The sequence below is a fragment of the Heptranchias perlo genome, chromosome 22 (genome assembly GCF_035084215.1).
Source record: "Heptranchias perlo isolate sHepPer1 chromosome 22, sHepPer1.hap1, whole genome shotgun sequence".
Lineage (NCBI taxonomy): Eukaryota > Metazoa > Chordata > Chondrichthyes > Hexanchiformes > Hexanchidae > Heptranchias > Heptranchias perlo.
The window spans coordinates 14559021-14586668 of NC_090346.1; the positions used below are offsets into that span (position 1 = coordinate 14559021).

The following is a 27648-nucleotide window of genomic DNA, read 5'->3' on the forward strand; positions in this document are numbered from 1 at the left end:
GCTCGAGGGGCCGTATGGCCTGCTCCTATTTATGTTCTTATAAATCCTTTTTAAAAGGGAATTAGTTGCTTGTAAAAGAGGACTATTAAAAGGGGAGCAAGCAGGAGAATGAGCTTAAACTAGATTACTTATGGAGAAAAGCACTGGCTCAGTGGCCTGTTTCATTGGTGTTACGTTCTATGATTCTAGCCTTTCTGAAAAATGTGCAGCCTCCTTGAACTGAAGTCAGTTGACCCTCTCTAATTTTGTTTTGCTGAGGGCTAATGTAGCAAAAGTATTTTTCGTGCATACAATCAGAGTAGCTCAGCTCTTTGGGCATTCAAATCTTTGAGCCCCACCTCAGTGTTCTGACAACCCAAGCTTTACGGACCTTGTTTTTGTCATTTTGACGGCATATGGAACTGCCCAGCATTCGTGGCAGACTAGCTGGGCTTTGTGAAACGGACTTTGGGCTGCCTTTTTGAGACCTGTCCTTGAGCAGTGCTATCCCTAAATAGGACTGCTTGGATTATCCAGGGGTGCTACAGAATTTTAATCCAGCTTCCTTGTGCGACATGAGACTGTGTTGAAACTATCAATGTGCAGGTCTGCAATTGGTTTCCAGTGACATCGTCACCAGTTGCTTTGCATATAAAGTGGAGGAGACTATCCGCAGGGGCTTCCCCACTGATGCCAGCAATTGACTCCACCAATTACAATGGACTGCTGTTGGGTCAGTGTACCAGCCCATCTGTTTAGTTTTTCATCTAGTGCTGTTTCATCTTGTAGTCTAAGGGTGGATTTTAAGTGAAACCATCACTCGTTGAGTCTGTCTTTCTCACCATTGCCTCATTGACTTGGTGGCTGATCTCATTGAGTTTTTCACCTGTAACTTTGGATTTGGATTCCTCAATTCTGAATCTGCCAGAACTCAAGTTACCATTCCTACCATATTCACCAGTGCAACTCAGACACCAGTTACGATAGAGCATTATATTATTTCTCGCTCACTGCCCTAATAACTCACCGGTTTGCCTTATTTTTAATTGATGCATTAGTCACCTTCCAGCCCTTTGGTTTATAGCCTATCAACCACCACATGGGTCACATCTGCCGGGTCTCTCTGCTTCCACCTTTAAAATTAAGAATCCAGGGAGGATCTCTTTGTGTCGGATTCAAGCCAGAGTTGAAAATGGCTCCACCGTATTTCATGATATCTGTCCTAGCTGTTAACTCTCTAGGCTGCAACACTTAGTGAAGATGTGAAGAATATGCCAAGGTGCTGCACATTAGATATTTTAGACTGCCATTGATCGGAGGTTAACACAGGAAATAGTGACTCTTCAGATTGTTCCTCAGGAGCACTCTGCCCGCTTGCTGGTAACAATATAGAATATTTTATCGATCATTGATTCATTCTTTATTTTGATCATTGGAATACTTATTTGTTCAGCAGGGAGCACAGACTGGGCTGATTGGCAACACTGAGTTTCTGCATTTTTAGAGAAGCTGAGAAATGAAGGTTCTGTTTACCCAATAGATGTGGTCCAATCACATGTAGCATTAGCTTGATTTCATTTGTATTTAGTCCATGAATGCTACTATCAATTTCAATAATTAATAACTTCAGTCTAAAAGAATGCGACTTGGGAAATGTCCATATTTTTCAAAAGTAGAGAAGTACTGTTGGGGAGGTTAAAAGGAGGTTCATCCTTTCCATACTTTCTAATTTTCTTTCAAAGTTTGTTCTGGTGTGAGGTAAAGAAAAGAATTTTTTTTTGTGAAAAGGTGACAATTATTCGCTTAATGAAAATGTTTGAGTATTAATTCTTGGTTTTCTTTCTCTCCCTCAGCCATAGACCTCTTGTATGGAGGTATATATTGTTTTATGTGTCAAGATTATATATATGACAAAGACATGGAACAAATTGCCAAAGAAGAACAAAGAAAAGCATGGAAGTTGCAAGGTAAGTCTCTTTTGTTTCTGTTTATTTTGGGATGGAGTGTAATGGACCCTTTCTGATGGGGAACTATGGAAAACAGTCAGGAAGATCCAATAACCTGAGCAGAAAAGTCACTAGAATTATTGAGGTGCTCCTCATCTGATTGGGATAACTAAGCATAAGAAAACTGAAGAAAAAGACCATTCGGCCCATTGAAGCTCATTCCTCCTGTACCTAAACGATCCTATTATGGTATCCAGGTAATGTAGGCCAGCGAAGACTGAGGGATTTGTTGTGGCATAGGATACGAACAGTGGAATTTTGGATAAGCCAAAGTTTATGGAAGGTGGAAAACAGGAGGCTGGCAAGGAGAGCATTGGTGTAATTGAGTCTGGAGGTGACAAAGGCATGGTTGATGGTTCAGTGGCATATGGCTAGAGGTGGGTTATGTTTGTGGTAGCGATAGGTGATCTTTATGATGGGAGAGGATATGGAGTCAGAAACATTCAGCTCGGAGTTGAACAAGTTGCTACGGTTGTGAACAGTCTACTTTAACCTGAGATGGTGGCTGGGGAGGAGGATGGATTCAGAGTTCGTACTGGGGTGGGGGGTGGGGACAAAGACAATGGTTTCAATCCTCCAGTTGAATAACGAGAAGTGAAGCCTTGTTAAAAAAAATTTCTTAGTTCTACATGTCAAGTTTCCCCTCACTCATTTCTCGAGCAAAAATAAATTTATTTACACTTGATACCTGTGCTCTTTAGATGATGATGCCTTGCACGATCTCAGGACGTTCCAAAGTGCTTTACTACCAATGAAGTATTTTTAAAGTGTACGCAGTTTGCAATGTCGGAAACGTGGCAGCCAATTTGATCACAGCAGAGCTCCACAAACTGCAATGAGATAAATGATCATGTTTCAGCTGTTGGTTGAGGGATAATTATTGGCCAGAACACTGGGAGAAACTTCCCTGCTTTTCTTCGAGTAGTGCAGTGGGATCTTTTACATCCACCATAGAGGACAGGCAGGACCTTGGTTTAACGTCTCATCAAAAAGACAGCACCTCCATCAGTGCAGCACTTCCTCAGTACTGCACTGCAGTGTGAGCCTAGAATATGTGCTAAAGTTTCTGGAGCTTCTACATTTAAGCATTAATTCTGAGCTGCCCCTTTCTGTCTGTTGCCGTGCAATTCTCAACTACTTTGATACACAGTTAGAACAAAAAAAATTTACAATTTCTAGGAAAAGTTCTCTTAGTGGTGGGCGAAGCAGAAGTGCTGATACCTTGTTAGCGACACCAGTGTATCTATCCGTGTTGAGCTGATGCAAGACGTACAGAAGATTTCCAATAGGTCTTGGGTCTTGGTAATGGGAAAGGATAGAGAAGGGTTGAGGCTGAGAAAACAGGAGAGGAAGGAATAAATCATAAATTTTTTACATTAAATATATTTGGGGGGAAAAGCAAAGTGAGGGAATTGGACCCGCAGAGAGAGACCTCCTAAGTTCCAGCCTGAGGCAAGTGATTTTAATGAAAATTTCTTTGCTTAAATCTGTAATGAAATGAAAAATACAAAAAAATCTTGCATTTATATAGCATCTTTCACAACCTCAGGAGGCCCTAAAGTGCTTCACAACCAATAGTGTTTTTGAAGTGTAGTCATTTAAAAATTCCATTAGTATCAAATGAGGAAGATGAAGCATCATATCATCCACAGGACACGGGCAACAGCTCCAATAGGCAATATCTTATATTGGGAGAGTCACAGTGTGATTTGACTTATTCTTTCCACCTGTTCTGTTTTATGTCTATCTGTGCCCACCCTGCAGCATATCACAACTGATGGAATGGGCTATGGTCCTCTTGATCTATCTCGCCAGATGTGCACAGGAATCGGCAGAAAGAGTTGCTTGTAGATTTCCTGCTGTAAAGTGAAACGCTGAGCCTCCGCTCAGTGACCTAGAGGAATGTAAGGAATCTTACAACACCAGGTTATAGTCCAACTGTTTTATTTGAAAATCACCAAGCTTTCAGAGGCTTTCTCCTTCATCAGGTGAGTGAGAGGAAAAGATCTGTCCCTCCTCTAGGTCACATCATGACCTAGAGGAGGGACAGATCTTTTCCTGCATGGAATTGTGGATGTACGTCCATGATTAATATCTGGACTACCACTGTGCTTTACCACAATGCTCCATACATCAAACTTCAGCCCCCCAAAAAGAGTATTTTAGGTCCATTTTGAAATTATTCTCCGTGTGATGCAAGTGGAATTTTAGGATTTATGCCCACCTTAAATATTCTTTGCATTTTGTGTAGAGTCTGTGCAACATTAATCAGTGTCTGCGAATGATCGAGTGTCGCAAAAATTGAAATGTTTTTTTAATCTTGTTAGGAGTTGGTGAAAAGTATTCAACATGGGAACCAACAAAAAGAGAATTGGAACTACTACGGCACAATCCCAAACGTAGGAAAATAACTACAAATTGTACCATCGGTAAGTGAATGAGTGTTAGGTAAAGTGAGGATTAGAAGCTTCTGGTGGCAATGATAACTGCCTGGTCGGTACACAAGTCACATTTGGAATCATAGCAATAGATTCATAAGTCTTTGTGGGTTGCTTCTACCATATAATTTCATGGTATAATGTGTACTTTTAATCTTCATAATTTTTTCTTGACAGCTTTCATGTACATGGAATAATCCTTGTGGAGGAAAATCAGCTTGGGACATGAGATGTACTCAGTGACCATCTCGTACATAGAACTCTGTAAAGGCTTCCCTCTTCAAACATCCTTAGCTCTGTTTTTCCAGCAGCAGTCTTGGTTCTTGGTCAGTGTCAGAAGTTCGGAGTTCCATGTATCAATTCTTCGTCCCCACGAAGATTGACAGCATTGGAAAGATTCTGTTAATTTTGTTGAACTTGGCTTGGTTAGGTTTCGAGTTGTCCAATGCTTGGTACCAAGCATAACAAAAACATCCAGTTGACAGATGCCACTGAAATGGGTTTACCAACCTCCAGGAATGGAGGCTTTGGCCAAAGCAGTGACCTCAATCTGGATTGCTCTGGAACTTGATCCCAATGACCATTAGCAGATTCAGCCTCAAGCTAGCAAATCCTGGAATTTTTTGGGCAGCTAATTCTGGGATTTTGAGCTACTTAAGGTAGCCATGGTCCTGGGACACAGGAACTTGGGATTGCAAACCCTATTCTCTCCTCTTAATCAATGTTGCAGAAGGAAAATGGACTTAAAATGGTCAAAGGAAAACTGCAGGTGCTGGAAATCTTGAAATAAAAAAACACTGAGCAGGTCAGTCAGCATCAGTGGAGAGAACAGGCAAGTTAAGGTTTCAGGTCAGAGCAGCCCACATTGTTTCCAGACCTAAAATAGGTATTACAAAATCATTGTTATTTAAATACTGATGAGTTATTGTTCAGCTCGCAATGGGGGGTAGTCCAAAAGTATTAGCGGCAGAAGAAAAGTCAGGGACAAGAAAGGCCATTGAGCTCTTTGAAGCACATGCCTCCATTGCATTAAGGATGCATTTACACAACTTTTTTAGCTTTGTTGCTGAGTGTTTACTGCTTTGCAGTGATTAAAGTTGTAGTTTAATTCTGGAGTCAGGACATGACCTAACTCCTGGAGAAGGGAGTCTCGCATTGCTTCGGTTTGACACCATGTGGAATGTAAATCCGTAGAAATTAGATTACAACACGGAAACAGGCCATTTGGCCCACCCGCAAACTAGTTGGGCTGAGTCACCTGTTTACATATTGTAATTTCTGTCCTCCACAAGAACAGTAGTCCTAATCCCACGTGCCCTCCCTATCATGTACCCCTTTCCTTCAACCACCAATATAACCTATTCTGCTATCCGGTGGCCTGGATTTTCACTCTGGGGGGTCCAATCACGTGTGTCGGATCGTGGCAGGTAAGCTTGTTGGGCCTGGAGGAAACACTCGCGCTCCTCCTGGCGCACAAGCAGTGCCAATAAAGGCACTTACCTCCTGTTGATCTGGGCCTTCTCGCCTCCTTTTACTTGGCGAGAATCAGAAGGCCCAGGTATCCCAGCCCCCAGGAGTTAAAAAAATAAAAAAGCTATTAAAATGGAGCCTCCTTTAAAAGATTTTACTGACCTACCCGCCTCCTGAGAGCGGGTTGGTTGCTCGACCCGCCTCCGTTAAAACCAGAAGTGGGCGATTTGGGGTCGGGTATTACATTTTTACAATATTTACCTTCCCACCCACCCCCAACCCATCTGTCCTTGAGGGTTAAACTTAACCCTATGGTCTCTTGAATCACTAGCTCTGTTAACCTCCACAAAAGTTTCTCCTGCTCTCTGTCCTAAATCTCTTGCCAGATTTTTAAAAAGTACTTAAGGAGGGTTTTACACTGTCACATCAACCTGACTGTTACAGGTTGTAAACTCAACCACCAGAACACTGCTTTGCAGCACAGAAGGTGGCTATTCGGCCCATCTTGACTGCTGATTCTAGCTCTTCAGCTGGAGCAATCTCCTCTGAATCCCATTTCCATGCGCCTTTCTTGCATCCTTTTACACACTTCCTCTTTGAATACTTGGACAATTGCTTTTTAAATAAATTTATAGTCTCTACCTCAATTGCCATTTGTGATATTGTGCCATTCTCTGAACAGTTTAAAAAAAATTGAACTGCTGGGACAGGAGCTCTGTGCACTGTGCGTGTAATTGAGTCCTTTTCTAGACAGGAAAATTGGTGATCAGGCATTGGAAATGGTGTGCTGTCTGCCTGGATCTCATACTGCAGCTACTGGTCTGAGACAAGTAGCTGCACTATAGATGCAGCAGTACTGCCCCATCATAGCCCCTAATGTATTTTGAATAATGCTAATGTTTGTCTCCAGTACCCAGTCTGGTCGATTATTCCAAACACTTTTCTCTCTTTGAGAGAAGATGATTTTTCTGATGTTTGCTTTAAATTTACTTGAATTTTTGTTTACTTCAAAGCAAGTCAGCAGATAATGTTCTGGGTCTATTTTATCTGTACTGCTTAATATTCTACCATGCTGCAGAATGATGCCACCCTGCCCCCATAAGTGCCTTATTCCCCAAGTGTGAAACTTAAGTTGCTGTTATCTTTCTTGGAGCTCATCCCTTTTATGCATAGGATAGACTCATTGCTCTTTCTGCGCACCAATGTAAGTGCATTTTTGTGCCCAAGGTTACGTGTGGTGTGACCTGTAAAGCCTGTAACGTCTATATACTTGCGCTCTTCTGTTCTGTCTAGATATTCCAACTTTCCATTTGCCCTTTTAATTGTTTCTCTATATATTGGCCAGATGCTGAAAATGAGAAGCCTACTGTCACTTCCAGGTCCTTTTCTAAGTGCCCCTGTGCTAGTTCAATTCCATTCATTGTTTATTTCTGCCCCACGTTTTTCGACTTCGCTTTTACATTTCAGTGTTAAATTCCATTTGCTATCTGTCTGCCCAATTGCATGACCGATTTTTAAATGCTTTTGGAAATTTTTTTTTTGCACCCATAGGCTCCAACTTGTGCAAAATATTGAAGGAGCAAGAGACCAACCAGATGATGGGCGTGTCTAATAAGTGTTACAATTAGCTTATTTTAACGTGATAGGGATTTTCCTTTTCTCTGTTTCTCTTCTCCTCCTCCCCCCACCCCCCCCCCCCCTGCTTTCGATCTTGAGGCAATATTTGTCGATTTTAAGGACCATTGGCCTAAAACTTATCTAAGGCTGCCCCCTATTGGCCATCCTCAATATGTTCCTAATAAGTTATGACTGTTCTTTGACCGAGGGGGAGAAGAAAATGCCACAGGAAATCAGGCTGTCCTTTCCCACCCCGCTACTGTGCAGCGATTTACCCCAGGACTGAGTGAATTGGAACAGGACTTCCCCCTGAGGAGGAGAATGCAGTTTTAAATTCACACATGAGTTCAATGCTTAATGTATTTGCTGCAGGGCCTCCTGAATCTGGAATGCAGCCCTTTAGATTTCATGCTGATGGTTCTTTCATGTCCACCTCTCTTTGGGTGGCAGTCTGCAATAATAGACCAGTCTTACGGGGGTACCACTGTTGAGTCTGGGTAGCATCCAGTTGGGCAGCTTTCATCCACTGGAGGACCACCCAGCTCCAGGCTGCGGCAGAGAGCATAGCCCCATTGCCAGTCAGCCTCTATTTTTCATTAAGAACCACACACGGGCCACCATGTACATCTTGGATTCTGACTGGGTGGAATATCTTTGGTTGTTTGCTTTGCTACACTTCCATAGGAGCTGCAGTTACACTCTCTCTGAAGTTGTTTGTTTCAAATGATGTGTTTCCTCCACACACCAGATCCTTCTCAATCATCCACTGGTACTCCCAAGTCCAAGTTATACGTGGCTGCAAATGTTTCTTCTTTGGATTAGGAGTTTTGTTAAGCAATTACAAATTTAGCTTCAAGTCAAAGCAAACAGGCACATATGTGCAATGCTGGGGCTATGTGGGATGGGGGGGAACGGGGGAGAACTGCTCATGGCACCGCCCATTGCTGGCATTGTATCTTGCTCTGTAGTTTCCCCAGAATTGAGCTTGTCTTGACTTCTGTGGTGTGTGCAGCCTGCATATCATTGAAGATGACCATAGAAGGTCAAGAATGTATCTTATTATGTATCCATTTAACTTAATTAGGAGTAAATCACAATAGACCTGGAACCCTGCAAATGGTGCATTGCTGATAGAAACACTTCCCTAGCGTGGCCCTTGCAGTGAGTCATCAGTTTCTGCAGTAAAATCAATGAACTTGGGTAGTGAGTAGTGTTTCTTGCTGGACCACTTGCAGCCTTTTCAGCCATGATTTTTATTAATTTCCATTGCAGAGGGATATTGAAGAATCTCTTTGGGATTTAGTACTGTTTTGTGGCACGAGAATTATTAATGGTCTGCTCTGCTACTTGTTCAACTGTGCCATTGCGACCATATTGATTGTTGTGTGTCTCTTTGTAAGACCTGTTACAAAACACCAAAGTCAACTAATTTTGACACTTCTTATTTATTTGTTACAGAATGCAAATCTCTATGACCGGTGTGGTGGTGGGGAGGGGGGGGGGGAAGGAGGACAAGGGAACGTCAGGAGAGGAGTAGCGGAAGGAGGAGGAGGGAGAGTCGGGAGGAGGGGGGGGGGGAGGAGGTGGAGGAGGAGGAGCCGCGATGACGCGTAGGTGCGCTCCATCCAGATTCAGCGTAGACTCCGACATTGTCGTCACTGGTGCATGCTGATCTCTTACTTCACAGAACAATAAGTTTCTTCCCCTACTGTTCTTCAAATCGAGCGGTGCTATTACTCTCTCTAACCGGCAATCCATTTTCTTAACAGATATCGATTCATCTCTTAAAAGTAGCAATTGACCCCAAATCAATGACCATCTCTGGGAGTCTGTTCCGTATATATCCACTATTGCGTCGGGGAGGGGACATTCGAAGCTTAGGCTTTTCTCTAATGAAAATTATTTCAGTTGCTTGAGCCTTTCTTCATAACATAGTCCCTTGAGCTTTCATGGTTCTCTGAATCCTTTATAATTCATCTATATCCTTTCTTTGAGGTAGGGGCCCAAACCTGCATACATACTCCAGGTCTGGCTTCACCATTGATCTGTACCATATCAGGATAATGTGTTCTGATTGCTAACCCAATACTCTCCCAGATGCATGCCAGTTTGTTGTATTAATAACTGTTTCACACTAGCCAGATGCTTTCAGGGTGTGATAAATGATCACTCCCAACTCCTTTTTGACCTCTGCCAGCAGAGACCTTTCTACTCTCTGGATGACTCAGTCCATGTGTTTGAGTTTGCGTGCTGTTGACCTATCCAGGTGTGTCCACATTGTTTCTTTGGGCGATCCATGAATACCAACATGATATGTCAGTGCACTGGATGGCTCCCACTATTTGATATTCTTGTTTTGATTTTCCCCTGACTTTATTCCATTTTTATTTTTTGTTGGGAAAAATCAGTTGTGGGGTGGGGTGGCACGCTCCCTGAACATCAGCAGTGTCTCACTTTTAAGGGGAGACACTTGATGTATTCCCAAGGGGTTAGGCTTAACCAAATCCCAGGGTTCCTCCAGCTTTTGGCAAAATACAACTTTCATGTTACACACCTGTTTGTTGTTACCTGGTTTATATTTGCATTACCTTTATACTTATCAACATTAAAATCCCTCTACATAACTGGGTTCAATCCAAGAACGCAGACTGGTTAGCCCAACAAGAAAGGGGGCAGTGCTAGATCCAGTTCTACGAAACAAAGGCTTTGTAAGTAATATCAGGGTAAACAAACATCTCAAACATCAAGCATAATGGAATTTGATTCAATATAAAACTTAAAACATGAGGGGAAAATCAAATTGCAAAGGATAAAAAGGGAACTCGCCCAGCTAAATTGGGAAATATTGTAGTTAAAATGGTGGACAAACAATGGGAAACATTCAAATAGGAGATAATTAAGGTAAGGATTAAACATGTTCCCACAGGAGGAAAAGTGGGAGTTCCTTGGATAAGTATAGAAATTGATATTAAAATGAGATTTTAAAAGGTGTATGATACATTCAAGGCTACTAATACAAAGGAAAATCGAGCAGAGTTCAAAATGTAGAGGGGAAGCGAATAAGATTAGAAAAGTTGTGGGGGGCTTGTGAAAGATTGGGCGGTAACATCAACAGCAATCTTCTAAACACAAAACTAAAAGAATAGTTCAAGAATAAGGAAATCTCATGGAGGATGAGAGAATGGTAGAGATGCTAAATGAGTACTTTGCCTTGATTTTTGTAGAAGAATGTGAGAAGGGAATGAAAGCATGCAAGACATGGAGCAACTGGATAGGGTAATGATTGATCAGGAAGTAGTACTGAAAAAGTTTGTGGAACTTGGTGGAAAAAGCACTGGGCCCTGGTGGCAAGCACTCTGGAATACTGAGGAAATAGCAGATGCTCTACCCACAATCTTTGAAGCATCCTTGGCTTTGTCCCCTTTGGTTATATCCACCCTTTCTGTAGTTGCTATTTCATTCCTAGTCAATAAAGCAACTCCTTATCTCTCTTTTTGTAGGTCTAGTCTTGTGAAACACTTTTTACACCCTTCAGCTCCAGCTCTTGGACATCCCCTGCCATGTTTCTGAGATGCCAATAATCTTACTAGGTTGCATCTATCTAACTCCAGTACTTCATTCCTGATACTCATTTTGTGTAAAAATATTAATTTAAGCGTATGCCTAAAAATACTCCTTCACTTGATTTTTTCTGCTACTTATGTTTAATTTTTTTTGTCTGTTTTCTTTAACCCTCCCTTGTCTTGTGCTAGCTTCAATCCTTCCCCCACTGCCCAATTTACCCTTTTTCCAATGACGTTGGTACCATCAGATTTAGGTGAAGCCATCCCACAAAAACAGATCCTCTGTCCTTGAACTTGTCCCAGTATCCTTGAAATCTGAAACACTTCCCTCTACACCAATGGCTCATTCCACAGTCGGCATTCCCAGCAGGAAGCGGAACTTACAGGAATGTCTGGAGTTGTGGAGCCTGCGATCATACCGGTAGCGCTCCTGGGGAGTGCAAGACTCCGAAATCGCCCATTATGTCGTCTCCCACATATTTACCTATCAAATCTGTTTATCCCAAATGGTAATAGATGAAGTAGGGAGGAAGGAGGCTTGTGTGGAGCATAAACATTGACGTGGACCTGTTGAGCCGAATGGCCTGTTTCTGTGCTGTAATTTCTATGTAGTACCTAATTCATCAAGCTCCCTCTGAGCTCCACCCAACTCTTGTCTGTATAACTGGTTCCTGTGTGAACCATGATTTCTGGCTGTTTCCCTTTCTAGAAGTTTATCCTAGCCGTCCTATTATGTCCCTTACCATGGCACCAGGGAGGTAATGCACCATTTGGGGCTTTCAGTCGTAGTTGCAAACAACGCAGTTTATCCCCCTGGTTATGGAATCCCCGGTACTAACACGTGCCAGTTTTGGGGGATAGTGTTACTGTTTTCCATGGGTACCTTCTTGCTCCATGGTGTTGCTCTTACCCACTCCTGTACCTCTTTCCTTGTCCTCATAGATATCAAGAAATGTCTGTCCATTATTTCCAAAAGTGGTGTGATCAGATTAGGTGGCTCAAGTAGAGAACCCCCTGCCCCACTTTCATTTCCTCTGCTTCCTCTTCTCTTCCCCTCTTTTCTCCCCTCCCCCACCCATTTTCTTCCCACTTTCCTCTCCCACTCCTCTCCAAATGATGGGAGAAAATTGCCCATCACTCCTGCTTCCTAACTTGCTGGCGCCAAATATCTAAAACCACTTGGCTGGCTGAGTGCAAGGGTGTGCATCCCTGCCTTTTTTTTTTACATGTGATTGTGCTTCTGGTGTGATGCATCTATTTTGCTACTTGTGGCGAAGTACAAATTAAACACAGCCTCGGCACTGATACACTGCTCACCTCCCATTCACTGCAGCATGTTGAAATTTATGAAATTTAAATTGCCACGGAAGCCTTTGACTTGGTCTGGTGGAATGACTCCTCTCTTCCACCTGCTACAAACTGCCAATGTGGGGGGGGGGCAGCATATTCTTTCACTATTGCAGTTGTCACAGTAAGGAGCTGTGGGAATCTGCGTGAAAATGACTGTAAATAATAGCCCAATTTTAATCCTGATAGGCCAGATATTGGGAGATATACAGACCAGTGACAGACTCCAAGCAGTGAAATTCTACTTGTTCAAATGCTTTTTTAAGAAAAAATGTAGTTGCCATCATTACTATTTAGCGTAGCTTGTGATAGACAACAGAACTTCTAAAAGGGAAAAAGAAAGTGCTTGATAAAGTTGAAGTAGAGACAATTGCATTTTTTTACAGAAAGAGCGGGCACCATTTGAAACACAGGAAGGTACAAGGCTATGGGGAGTGCAAGGAGTAGTATCACCTATTCAAAGAGCCACTTGCCACAAGTTTCTCCAGTGCTCTGTCTCAGTTGTTCCAAAGAGTTATAGACTGAAGATCATTTGATGCCCTTCCATGAAGCATAGCACCAGTGTACCGACTGAGACTGTGGCATTCCCAATCTTTAGTAAGAAAAGGGGAAGGAATGAGACTCTGTCAACTGAACATAATTCCAGAAAGAATTAAAGGGGAGGTTAGAAAAAATGTAATTGGAGGCATTTTAAAAAAAAATTCAAATTCTCTGTCTCAAACTATTGTCAAAGCAGAGTCAATAAACTCTTAAGTGACTTGGCTAGTTGCTTGAAAGAGAGGAATATTAAAGGTATAGGAAGCATGCAGCAGAGTGGATTAGACAATGTGGCTTGTAGCACACATTTGATGGATGAATGGCTGTCTATGCTTTAACCCTCTAGGATTTGGTGGCTTACTTTACCATCTGTGCTGTTAAATTTATGAGTGTGCAAAATTTTTTTTAATGGTATAATGCTAATTTTGTATGACTTGTGTCAACTTACTGCTGAAAAATCTTAGACCTGCACATGGAGCAGTAGTGAAAAAGTAAAGGGAATTTCTGCAGGTTTGACTCGAGTATCCTGCCTCATTTCAAAGTGACTGCTCGTTGCTCTGCAGGGTTGCGCTATTATCACACTAATGTAATTAGACGCTTCCTATTGATTTTAGTTTGGAGATGCAGCTCCTTGTCAAGGTCACTGCAGAGCTACCTTCATTGGTTTACGACCAGGAATTGTTTGCTGGAAGTTGTTTAGAAGGCAGCATACTGGAAGTGTCTTAAATGTTGCTGTCTGCATCCACTGTTTCCTGTTGTATCAAATCTGGACTCGTCGTGCAGTCAAAGTCAACCAATCCATGATACCTACAGGTTTCGGTTGCTTGAAAAGTTGGACCTTTAATGAGTTACTGCATTGGGCAGATGGAACATTTTTTCCTAAAAATTCCAATTTATGGTGAAAATTAGGTTAGTGCCCTCATCCTCAACAACTATCCTATAACTAGAATCTCCAATTCAAGGGAATGTAGCCACATCAATAGAGAGATGGTTAGACTGCAGAAAGCAAAGGATGGGGTGAGCAAAAGTTATTCAGAACAGAAAGTAATAGTGAGCAGTGGGCCATGGATCCATGTTGGGACTGTTCCTGTTTACACATAAATGATCTGGACTTGAGAACTGAGGGAACAATATTGATGACACCAAATTGTCTTTCCTGAATTTTATCGGAGCCAATACACAAAATAAGCATTGTAATGAAACTGCACCCAAAAAAGTCGAAAAGTTGAATATTTGTGTCTTGTGCTGTGGCAATAATATGCACCTTTTCAGTAAATGTATTGCTTAGCTTCTACATGGCCTTATACTTCTGTGTTGTCTGTAAAATTGCACTACACTAAATAGAACCTCCTTTGTTCATTTATACAATTGTAAGTGTATTTGGTTTAATGTTTTCAGTGATTTGTACCAGATACTGAACTATGCTACGTGCTTTCACTTTATGACTCCAGTATTCTCTGTTTCAGGTCTCCGAGGCCTAATAAACCTAGGGAACACCTGCTTCATGAACTGCATTGTCCAGGCACTTACCCACACTCCACTACTCCGGGATTTTTTCCTTTCTGACCGACACAAATGTGAAATGCAGAGTCCCAATTGCTGTCTGGTCTGTGAAATGTCTAGGCTATTTCAGGAGGTGAGTGGATATCAGCAAGATACTGTTCACCATTTGAGCTCCCAAACTACCCCAAACCTAATGTGTTCCAGGATAGCAAAGTGACAAACTGCTTCTGAAGGATATAAAGTAATTATCTTAGGGGGGGGCTCTAATTAGTTACCTCCTAATTCTAATTATAAATATCAATTAGAAAAGAAAATGTCAACTAATATCTAATTTTTCCAACAGTCAAACATGTTTGCTTGATCAGGATGCTAAATTATTTTGGTTCCAGTTTCTCCTTGCAGTTAAACTTGTTTCATTAAATGTTATGAACCTCATTTTGTACAGGTACTTTTCCTACTCTGGACTAAAGCTCTCCCGTGAACTTCCATTTCTGATAAAGCAACCTAATATGATTAACAGTCTTGTACACGGTCCCTGGTATATTTGAATGAATTACTGTCTGTTTCAAGCATTAGTCATTGACTTTTGCTACAGTTGACACCACTGCCTCATCAACTAACATAATATCACATTCAGTCAGTGCCAGGTGTGTCAAGTCCAACTCCCACAGAACAAACCCCATTCCACTATCCTTTGAGGAATCACAGACCATTACAGTGCTTGGTTTAAAGTGTCTTTTTGTTATATTGTGCAAATTTCTTAGACAGACTAAAGAAAATTAGCTGTGAACATTTTTCTCTGTTCTGACAAAGGCTCTCTACCTGAAACATTAACTCATCTGATCTTTTTTCAGATGCTGATAGATCTGTTTCCAGCATTTTCTGTTTTGATTTCCATTTCCAGCATCTTTTGTTTTTTTTTCTTTTATCTTTTTTTAACTCCAGTATGTCTTGGGTTATACTTCAAAGCTGTACAAAATACCTTATACATTTGCTTTTACTCATTTAGGGATCCTACGCAAAACATCAACCTTCTTCAAAAAAAGGTTTTTATCAACAGAAAAGCCACAATACGCACACTCCCTGAATGGTGTTGCAAGAGCTAATGGTGAAGTTGGAAGAAATTTAATAATATTTGTAGACTCGGTGCTCAATGAGTATCACAGCTGGGGAGGGAAGTGTCTCCTTTAAAAGGCACCTGATTCTCTTTTTAAAATTTGTGAGATGTTTAAAGAAACGTTTTGCGTTTTACTGTGATGCTATCTTGTTTCTTCCTTTCAAATGCTTGAAGCCAGTATAAAATCTACATAACAAATAGGATGCAAAACGAAACGCCAGCTTGTTTTGCACAGAACTAATGTTGTACTACTTGCGTCTGGGATATTTTCCTTTACAGTCCTGCTTGTCATATATTTTGAGAATTTTTTTTAAAGAGACCACCCATGTGTCATTATTTCACGAGGACACTGGTTCATGTGTATAAACCTGTTCTCCAGCTTGCGAAAATGAAACATTTCATCCTCACAATGTATCAACTCAATAAACTCTGGAGCTCTGAGTGTGTCTGCAACTGTTGATTATGGATGGACTTCTTTGTCAGTGGATTCTCAGTCTCTATGTTCTAGCTCAAATTTCTTTCAGATGTCTGCTTTGCATAGCGCAGCTGAAATGTTGTAGAACACACAACTGCAAGCACGTTCAGTTGATCTTCCAAGTCACTTGGATCCTGGAGTGCTGATTAATGTACCTCCAACGGTGTTTTATTAAGCAACTATTGTATGTACAGTGAAATGGGTTTCCATTTTCCAACATTAACAAAAGTGTTTCTATTCCTTTCATGCAGTTTTACTCTGGGTACCGATCTCCACATATTCCATATAGGTTATTGCATCTGGTGTGGACGCACGCACGGCATTTAGCAGGGTACGAGCAGCAGGATGCACATGAGTTTCTGATCGCTGCACTAGATGTTCTACATAGGCACTGCAAAGGTATGGACTAATGAGGTAGAGCTATATTTAAAAAAAAAACCAAGGCCCTAATTTTTATTGAATTGCATGGCCATGAAATTTCCACATAACTGTGGAATGCAACCCCTCCCCCAGCCAAAGAATTGGCTTTCCTTAATGCTCCTCACCTGTATTTACGATATATATATATATATATATATATATATATACACACACGCACCCTCTCCTAAAATCATGGGGTCAAAGAAAAATGTCCGAAAATGGCTAGAGGCTTTTTTTCCCTGTGGCGAATCGCATGGTGGTTCTTAGCCAATCAGATGGCTTGGCTAATTTTAACAGGCAGAAAAAATGAGTGTTTTGCCCCCTGAACAAAGTGCCCTGTTCCTACAGCTGCACTGCCCCAGAGGACTTCAGTGTGAGCTGTGGAGAGCACTTTCCTGGGTTTCCTTTTGTTCTTGTGATTAAAGGTTGGTTCTTTCTTTTTTAAAGTTACATTCTGTATTTAGTGATTTTAATTTAGTAAATTGTTTAATGCTATTTTAATAGGATTTTATATTGAATCTAAATTATTTTGAATTTTTTTCCTTAAGGGAATTTGTTCAAACTTTTTTTCTTCTTAGTGGCTGGATTTTTAAAATTAAAATTACTTCTAACACTTCAAAGTATGAATATTTGTTTGCAATAATGGTTCAGTTAATGTTTGTAATTATAATTAACTTTTTTTCATTAGAGATTGTCCTTGAATTTTCTTAATATAAAAATAACATTAGAACATTTAGTAATGTTTTGCAGAAGCTGCTTAGGCCTGCCACAGAATCTGCATTTCCTTGTTGCAGAGTTTGTTTGGGTTGGTTGGCCTTGAGGTGCTGCAGATTCAAGGGGCGCTGAACAGCTATCTTTGTGCCGAGAGCTGCTGTTTGGAGTTTCTCTGAGCAATTTAGACAAGGCAGAAAGGCTGATGTATGGCGAATCAATGATGATGCATGCTATGGTTCTGACTGGCTTTTCTGAAAAGGATGAAAATGAAGGTGACTTTGAAAAGTGGAGAGTGGAAAATTCATGGGGAGAGGAAAGTGGGAACAAAGGTTACCTGGTTTTATTGGACCATTCCATCTGTGAAACTGTCCTAAAACATCTTTACTGTGAAGTGAGAGTTGCTGGAACTTGTGTATCCACCATCAGCTTACATGCCTCAAATTGGCCATTGTGTACACAGATTTATAGCTTGTTGGGCAGCTGTTGCTAACTGCGTTGACCCTTTAGTGAAGTGGGTTTGTTCACTCAATCTACCGGTGCACAGACAAAAATGCAGCTGCCACAAGTTGTTGAATAATTCTGCTGTGTTTTGGAAGGTCGGAAGGTCAAAAGGTCATAAGGATAGTATTTGAGAAATGCTTGTGCAGGATGCATTCTTTGAGTTTTGTTTGAGCTATGTAGGGAGCAGTCTGGATTACATCTGACCCCTGCTGAGTGGTTTCTTGCTTGATATTATTGAGATTAAAAATGAAAAAATATTTCCACTGACAATATTCTTTAACAGCAACAACTACTTCCATTTATACAGTGCCTTTAACGTAGTGAAACATCCTAAGGCCTTCAAAATCAGACAAAAATAAGGAGATACTAAATGAGGTGACTAAAAGCTTGGTCAATGGGGTAAGTTTAAAGGAGGAGGGAGAGATGTAAAGGTTTAGGTAGGGAATTCGAGTTTAGGGCCTAGACAGATGAAGGCAAGTCTGCCAATGGTTGGGCGATGGAAGTGGAGGATGCACAAGAGGCCAGAGTTGGAGGAACGCAGAGTTCTTAGAGTGTTGTAGGGTCTGGAGGAGATTACAGATAGGGAGGGGTGAGGTTATGGAGGGTTTTGAACATGAGGATTGTTTTCATCAGAACATAAGCACACAGAAATCTTCAACTGTGTAACTTTCTGTATTAAATGATAGCCATTATAGCTATTTGCAAATCCTGCTCTTGTGTACAGTCCCCTGGATGGAAGGATAGTAATGTTGAGTTCTACCAAAGAGCAGTTGAAAGAATGTAATGTTGGCAGAAACAGATAGACAAGGTCTTGGATCCGCATTCTATTTTCTTTAACAACTTGAACAAAACTTCTGTTTATTTATGGTGTGAAATGAAATTATTTTGGGACCTTCAGAAGTAACGACCCCCACCCACCTCATTTGTATCTTGACAGGTGGATGGACTGTCATGAAAAGAGCTTAAACCTGTGGACATTCTGACATATTAACTGAGATGTTCAATTGGCAACAGCAGAGGCCACTGCAGCATTGTGTAGCACTGACTATAGACTGGTATTGGGCTAAGCTGTGCTATTTTTAACACATTCTCATTTAAAGTTATTGGTGTGTAGGTGGCTGGAAGTGCAGCTTTATAAAGCCTGTGCCAGCATCAGGACTGGGGGTGGAAGCGTAGGCTGGGTCTAGGCTTGGATATGTGACAGATTCACCTCAGATCCTGCAGCAAAGTTATGAAGGATCTAGTAAAGAGTAGCTTGATCTTTCTAGATCTAAAACTGCCATATTCAACTGTGGGCTCTTATTACAGTACAGGGAAGCAGGGCTTCTGATGCTTTATTAAAATGTGGGAGTTTAAATACCAATTAAAGCATTTCTCTTCTAATTCCATGACCATGATGGAACTACATTGCTGATACCTCCAGTTTGTAGTCTTTTACTGTAAGCCACCTCCTCCCTAATAGAATATGGTAAAGAATCATTGAAGGTGCATCTATCAATCCAAATTAAAAATGTCCTGATTTTCACCAGTACTTTCAGCCCTCTCCAGGGTGGTTCAGTGCTCAATTTCAGAGACCTGCCTATTCATGATCCTCTTTGAATTGCTTGATTTTTTTTTTCCCCCCTGTAATTTGTAACTTTCTGTTTAAACTTGAACAGACAGAACAGCTGTGAATTAATTGTGAAGGTTTATTTTTCTGTTGGTGATATTCACGAAAGAACCCAGCAAGTGTATTTGAAGTGTAACGATGGATCGCACGCAGATTCAGTCCAAACAGAAGGACAAATGCAGGGGCCAAATTTCAACATTTTCTTGCTTTATTTGCTTGTAGAAAAAGCTTCTATGTAAATCTCATAAATTTCAGATGATGCGAAGCAAGTAACAATAGTTGAGTGGATTTTCGTAAAACAACTAAACAAGGTTTATTTACAGCCATGTAGGTATTTCCTTCTCTAACTTGTCTGTACCTGGGCTGAAACAAGACTGCACAGACTTGCATGTGTATTACTAGCAGATTTCATGCCCTCTGCTTCCCCCCCGCTAGGGTTCACGCCAGTTGCAAGAAAGGGATAAGCACCATCTATGTGAGCCGATAAAACAATTCCGCTGTGAAGTCACGCTGGCGTGGAAGCAGTGCTGAGGAAATCCCCAGCTATTCTTTTAAAACCATCCAACCCACCAGGGAACCCACTGTTCGAGTCTTAATAGCTCTGCACTTTACAGTTTAGCAGCACATTAGTGTTAAACGAGAACATTCAAAACATGACGAGATAAACTCAATGCAGGTTAGTAAGGCAGGGGGCTGTACATCTTCCCTGTTTAAGAGTTGTCTTTATGACTCACCATCTACCCTACTAAGTTCTATTACTACACGAGCACAGCCCATAACTCATAACTGTGCCCAATGCGCGCATGCAGATCACTGGTACGGTAGCATAGCTGTTATGTTACTGGACTAATAATCCGGAGACGTGAGTTCAAATCCTGCCATGACAGCTGGGGAATTGTAATAGTGACCATGGAACTACCGGATTGTCATAAAAACCCATCTGGTTCACTAATGTCCTTTTAGGGAAGGAAACCTGCTGTCTTGACCAGGTCTGGCCTATGTGACTCCAGACCCACAGCAATGTGGTTGAGTCTTAACTGCCCTCTGAAATGGCCTAGCATGACACTCAGTTGTACAATCTTGCCTTGAGAGTCGTCAACATTGACTCCAGACCCCATGAAGTTTCATGGCATCAGGTCAAACATGGGCAAGGAAACCTCTTGCTGATTACCACCTACCACCCACCCTCAGCTGATGAATCAGTACTCCTCCATGTTGAACACCACTTGGAGAAAGCAGAGAGGGTAGCAAGGGCACAGAATGTACTCTGGGTGGGGGACTTCAATATCCATCACAGAGTGGCTTGGTAGCACCACTACTGACTAAGCTGGCCAAGTCCTGAAGGACATAGCTGCCAGACTGGGCCTGTGGCAGGTGGTGAGTGAACAAACAAGAGGAAAAAACCTACTTGACTTGTCCTCTCCAATTTATCTATTGCAGATGCATCTGTCCATGATAGTATTGTTGGGAGTGACCACTGCACAGTCCTTGTGGAGACAAAGTCCCGTCTTCACACTGAGGACACTGTCCATCATGTTGTGTGGCATTGCTACTGTGCTAAATGGAATAGATTCAGAACAGATCTAGCAGCTCAAAACTGGGCATCCATGAGGCACTGTGGGCCATCAGCAGCAGCAGAATTGTATTCCACAATCTGCAACCTCATGGCCCGGCATATCGCTCACTCTACCATTACCAACAAGCCTGGGGATCAACCCTGGTTCAACAAGGAGTGTAGAAGAGCATGCCAGGAGCTCGGTGTACCTTTTTAAAAAAAAAGTGCCAACCTGGTGAAGCTACAACACAGGACTACATGCACGCAAAACAGCGGAAACAGCATGCTATAGACAGAGCTAAGCGATTCCACAACCAACGGATCAAATCAAAGCTCTGCAGCCCTGCCACATCTAGTCGTGAATGGTGGTGAACAATTAAACAACTAACTGGAGGATGAGGCTCAGTGAACATCCCCATCCTCAATGATGGCAAAGTCCAGCACATGAGTGCAAAAGACAAGGCCGAAGCGTCTGCAACCATCTTCAGCCAGAAATGCCGAGTGGATGATCCATCTCAGCCTCCTCCCAAGATCCCCACCATCATAAAAGCCAGTCTTCAGCCAATTCGATTCATTCCAAGAAACGGCTGAGTGCACTGGATACAGCAAAGGTTATGGGCCCTGACAACATCCCGGCTGTAGTGCTGAAGACTTGTGCTCGAGAACTAGCCACGCCTCTAGCCAAATTGTTCCAATACAGCTGCAACACAGGCGTCTACCCGACAAAGTGGAAAATTGCGCAGGTATGTCCTAGCCACAAGAAGCAGGACAAATCCAATTCGGCCAATTACCACCCCATCAGTCTACTCTCAATCATCAGCAAAGTGATGGAAGGTGTCATCGACAGTGCTGCCAAGCGGCACTCACTCACCAATAACCTGCTCACTGATGCTCAGTTTGGGTTCCGCCAGGACCACTTGGCTCCAGACCTCATTACAGCCTTGGTCCAAACATGGACAAAAGAGCTGAATTCCAGAGGTAGGTTAGAGTGACTGCTCTTGATATCAAGGCAGCATTTGACCGAGTGTGGCATCTAGGAGCCCTAGTAAAATTGAAGTCAATGGGAATCGGGGAAAACTCTCCAGTGGCTGGATTCATACCTAGCACAAAGTAAGATGGTAATTGTTGTTGGAGGCCAATCATAATAGTCCCAGGACATTGCTGCAGGAGTTCCTCAGGGCAGTGTCCTAGGCCCAACCACCTTCAGCTACTTCATCAATGACCATCCCTCGGTCAGAAGTGGGGACGTTCGCTGATTGTGCAGTGTTCAGTTCCATTCGCAACCCCTCAGATAATAAAGCAGTGCTGCCTGCATGCAGCAAGACCTGGACAACATCCAGGCTAGGGCTGATAAGTGGCAAGTAACATTTGTGCCAGACAAGTGTCAGGCAATGACCATCTCCAACAAGAGAGAGAGTCTAACCTCCCCTTGACATTCAACGGCATTACCATGGCCGAATCCCCACCATCAACATCCTGGGGGTCACCATTGACCAGAAACCTAACTGGACCAGCCACATAAATATTGTGGCTACAAGAGCAGGTCAGAGGCTGGGTATTCTGCGGCGAGTGACTCACCTCCTGACTCCCAAAGCCTTTCCACCATCTACAAGGCACAAGTCAGGAGTGTGATGGAAACTCTCCACTTGCCTGGATGAGTGCAGCTCCAACAACACTCAAGGAGCTTGACACCATCCAGGACAAAGCAGCCCACTTGATTGGCATCCCATCCACCATTTTAAACATTCACTCCCTCCACCAGCGGTGCACCGTTGCTGCAGTGTGTACCATCTACAAAATGCACTGCAGCAACTCCCAAACCTGTGACCTCTTCTACCACCTAGAAGAACAAGGGCAGCTGGCGCATGGGAACAACACCACCACCTGCACATTCTCTTCCAAGTCACACACCGTCCTGACTTGGAAATATATCACTGTTCCTTCATAGTCGCTGGATCAAAATCTGGAACTCCCTACCTAACAGCACTGTAGGAGAACCTTCACCACCTGGACTGCAGGTGGTGAAGGTTCTCCCAAGACCCACCACCACCACCTCAAGGGCAATTAAGGATGGGCAATAAATGCTGGCCTTGCCAGCGACACCCACGTCTCATGAATGAATTTTTTAAAAACGCACACATTAATCCATCTTCCTAGTTGAGTAATTTTCTGATAACGTCGTCTTTATTTGAGGTCTATCAAAACCATGGACTGGTTCACCCAAGCTCCAGTGCTTTGTCCTGATTCCTGTCCATATCCCTTGGATGGAATACCTCTGGTGGACCAAGTGTAATCTGTAGTCCTGCATGGGCTCTGGTTCTGAGACTCCAAGTGTTAAGGAGGGTGCAATAGTACCACATCCATTGGTTGGCAAATTTTGCCCCAAAATGTCGAAGCTTCAGTCATCTCCTGCAAGTTGTGCTACTTTTTATACAACAATTTGCAGAGTGAAAAGTTAAATTTCTGACCATGTACAAAATTGAAATGTTTTGCTTTGTTTTAGGGCAGACATTTAGCCATTGCCCCCTCAATCCGATGGGATCAGACAGAAGTGTTGGTAAATGTCAGCTGTGTTATTGCAAATCATGCTTGAAATGACTGGTGAAAGATTTTTTTTTGGTGCTTTGTGTTTTTTTTTAATTCTCAGTCTTTAAGTTCGATCTCTGTGCAAAATTTCTCAACTGGTTTTATCACACTTTATCTTTTTCTGTAGGTGACGATAATGGGAAGAAAGCCAGCAATCCAAACCACTGTAACTGCATTATTGACCAAATCTTCACTGGGGGACTGCAGTCTGACGTCACTTGCCAAGTCTGCCAGTAAGAGAATAGCTTTTATTGTAGGTTTGTAATTGAAGCCTTGTTAAACCATCTGGAGCTGTGGGAGAGGAGAGGTGTGTACAGTGCTATTCTCCTCTTCAGTTATGAGAGGAGAGGGTTAGCAAAATTGCATCGCCACCATTAGTAAAAACAAAAGTGCTTCTTTCTAGTATCTTCACTGACTGTGTTTTCTAAAAACATAAGGAAATTCAGAGCATAGAAAGACAATTTGGACCATCAAGCCAGCCCCATCCAGAGTCCATTATAGAATAATCATCGATTTCTGTTCCCTTTCACCATTTTGTTGTATTTTTTTTAAAATTAAGAAAAAATAAGCTGCATAATGCACATTTCTGCTAAGTAATTCCAGTCTCCAAGCGTTCGGATATTAATTTTCTATTTCAGTGTACAGATCACCTGCAGCCTAAGTATACAGTCCAGCCCTCTTAATTCAAGGACACGTAATTCAAATCATCCGTTAATTCAATTTTTTCTTGGCACTAAGTTCCCACTTTATTATCTGTGCTGCTTAATTCAATGAATGGATAAATCATTTTTTTTAATCGCAAAAAGAATAACTTGGAATTATTTGGCGTCCCATTGAAACTAGTTAACTGGTGGAAGCACTGAGGCCACCCTTGGTCAGTTTGATTTGTATTGCAGATATGGGCTGGAGTTGCCAATCTGCATCACCTTCCTCCCATGTACTCTTTGCAGTACTGGTGTATTTTGGCTTGAACTCAACTTGGGTTCATTTGCAAACTTTTCTGCAGCTAATCGCAGCACTAATTTAGACAGCGGTTAAACTGAGTATTAAGGGGCAAACCTGACTAAAATAAAACAAAGCTGAAATTTTGCACAATTATTTGAGCTGAAGAGGTGCTGCAAGGTGGACTTGACATAAGGTTTTTAATACTTTCCATTTGTTAGAGAAATGGTGAGACAGAAGTATGTTCCATTACATCAGTAGATTCAAAGAGCTGTTGGGTTCCTTGTCATCAATGATGATGCAGTCATGGGCACATGGGATTAGGACTACTGCTTGTATGGAGGATAAATACCAGCACGAACTGGTTGGGCCGAATTCCATGTTCCCGCATTGTAACTCCTATGTAGCAGAAGATTGTTACTACAGGGACAAGTTATGTTGAATTGAGCTATTCACTGGATGTCTTCTGACCTCTGTGTGCACAGTTATGACATAATAACTTTTTTTCTCTAGTGGTGTCTCCACTACGATAGATCCTTTCTGGGACATCAGCCTGGACTTACCTGGGTCTTCCACTCCATTCTGGCCCTTAAGCCCAGGCTCTGATGGGAATGTTGTGAATGGAGAAAGCCATATGTCCTCTGGAACTACCACACTCACAGATTGTCTACGAAGGTACCTTTTGCTACTGGTTCTCACTGTATAGAGTTTGAGCTGTGTAGATATGTACAGCACTGAACATGTAGCAGCTCATCCCTTTTGTGGTGTATATATCATGTCTGTTTATGCTGTGATCAGATAGTATAGTGTTTCAGTGCCACTGCAGAGATTTATCCCTAGACAATAACATGTAGAATGGAATAAGCATTTAGCATGTGTGCCATTTTAAAATGTTTTTATTACTGATAACTATTAATTAAACCCCGACCACTGGTTTAATTGGATGGAGTGGAGACCCAATTCTGTCTGACGCTTTGCTCTTAAAAACTCTGATCAGTCTTTGCCTCATCCCTTTCTTACCTCTGTAACCTCCTCCAGTCCAATAATCCCCACCACTCTCCATTTCTCTCTGACTCTGGCTTTTTGTGCAACCCTCTCTCTGTTTGTCCCACCATTGAAGGCCTAGGCAGCTGAAGGCACAGCAGCAAGTTCTGGAATTCCCTCCCTAAATCCCTCCACCTTTCCACCTCTCGCTCCTCCTTTAAGACCCTCCTTAAAACCTACCCCATTGACCAAGCTCCTCCTTTTGGCTCAGCATTCATCTTTTGATTTCACTGAAGAAATCTGCTGTTGCTTAATTTTCATTGCCCAGTTAATACTGGTTACTGTCCAATAAGTTGAATATGGTAGCTTAGTGGTTATGGTACTTGACTAGCAACCCACAGATCATGAGTTCAAATGCCTCCATAGCAAGTTGTGAAATTGAATTCAATAAAATCTGGTAATTTGTGGGCCGAACCAGAAAATTACCATTAAAGTTGTCAGATTGTCTTAAAAAACCCAACTGGTTCACTAATGTCCTTCAGGGAAGGGAACTTACCGTCCCTACCTGATCTGGCCTACATTGATTCCAGTCCCCTGACTCTTAATGCCCTCAGGGCAACCAAGGATGGGTAATAAATCCTGCCTTGTTGGTTGCCCACATCCCAAGAACAATTTTTTTAAAATAAAAGGTCATTTGAGGATTATTAATCTTATTGGCCTATGTCTTTCACTAATTCTGTCCCCAGGTTTACAAGACCTGAGCATCTCGGAAGCAGTGCCAAAATAAAATGTAGTGGTTGCCATAGTTACCAAGAGTCAACAAAACAGCTTACAATGAAGAAACTTCCCATAGTGGCCTGTTTTCATCTCAAAGTAAGTTACAGCTTCAAAGAATCTGGGAGAATTTACGTTGATGCCTGTGAATGCATACAGTGTTCCACCATTCTCAGCTGGATTGGCAGAGTGGAATAAATTTGTTTCAAAGTCCTCCGTTGAATAGTTTCTGCATGCCACAAGTGTCGTTTACTTAAAAATAAAATTGTTAAATGCAATTTACTGCGTTTCTGTCTGTACTGGAAATGAGCTCAAACCAAGTGATCATTTGAGCCGCTCATATTCCTGTAGGAGTGAGTGGTACAAAGTGAATACGCAGTTAAATGTATGGGACTTTGTCTATGTTGGAATGCACAGAGCCAGCAGGAGGTTTTAGCTTTGAGTGATACGCTGTGCTTTAGTTTTTTAAAACATCAGTTTTTAACTGGGTGCTCTCGTACTGATAAAGGTAATTACAGAATGGAGGCAGGCAAAGAACAATACACGGAGTTATCAGGGAAGTGGCAGTGGTTCTCTGGCAGTGCACTAGCCGGTGCTGGTCCAGTGTAACCACAGAGTTGTGACTGGTGTGGATGCGAGCTGCGTGCAATTGCCGTGCTTTAGATGGTGCAAATGCCAGCAAATTTCCCCAGCAATGCTATGTCCAGCATCTGTGTCAGCATGGTTCCATGCATCGTTATAACCAAAGTAATGTCAGCCTGAGAAGAAAGTAATTTCAGGTTCCCCTTGGCTATAGACTAAGAATTGGGGGGTGTTTGAAGTTTGGTTAGTCACTGGTAAAAGAACCAAACTGACTCTCGTTCTACTTGTGTAGCGGTTTGAACACTCGGCCAAGTTACGGCGAAAGATCACTACATATGTCTCCTTTCCACTGGAGCTGGACATGACGCCATTCATGGCTTCCAGGTACTTGTATTTTTTATAATTATGTATAAAAGCATCACTAAGATTGAGAAGAGGTAAAAGAATGAATCTTCATTTATATAGCACCTTTATCTAGTACAGTAGGATGTCCTAAAGCTCTTCACAGCCAATGAAATACATTTGAATTGTTGTCCATATTGTTAAGCACAAAAGGTCCGATAAATGACTAGTTAATCTGTTTTGGTGGTGTTGGTTAATGGGTGAATGTTGGCCAGGGTACTGGAAGAAATCCCTGCTGTTGTTTGAAATAGTGCTGTGGGATGTTTTACAACCACCTGAAAAGACAGACAGGGCCTCGATTCAGTGTCTCATTCAAAAGACAGTAACTGACAGTATAGCACTCCCTCAGTACTACAATGAAGTGTCAGCCAGAGTGGGGCAGCTTGCTGATGAGAGGGCTACCACTGAGCCAAACCGGTCTGATTAGGTGACTTTTTAAAGCCAAGTTTGGCTTTTTAATGCCTGTGGATTGTTGAAGGAGAAGGGACCAAGGTGAGTTTCTTTGAAAGAATGGGAAGAGTTGGATA

General features: G+C 42.1%; 1 protein-coding gene across 2 annotated transcripts in view; it reads left to right on the plus strand.

Moving 5' to 3' along the window:
- usp22 (ubiquitin specific peptidase 22) overlaps positions 1 to 27648 on the plus strand; it is an 87923-nt gene that overhangs the window by 50012 nt on the left and 10263 nt on the right. For both annotated transcript variants that reach the window (XM_068002970.1, XM_068002971.1), the window contains exons 3-10: positions 1833 to 1946; positions 4313 to 4414; positions 14424 to 14593; positions 16304 to 16451; positions 23565 to 23670; positions 24893 to 25054; positions 26110 to 26236; positions 27012 to 27103. In XM_068002970.1, the coding sequence (XP_067859071.1) occupies positions 1833 to 1946; positions 4313 to 4414; positions 14424 to 14593; positions 16304 to 16451; positions 23565 to 23670; positions 24893 to 25054; positions 26110 to 26236; positions 27012 to 27103 (1021 nt within the window). The remainder of the gene's footprint in view (positions 1 to 1832; positions 1947 to 4312; positions 4415 to 14423; positions 14594 to 16303; positions 16452 to 23564; positions 23671 to 24892; positions 25055 to 26109; positions 26237 to 27011; positions 27104 to 27648) is intronic.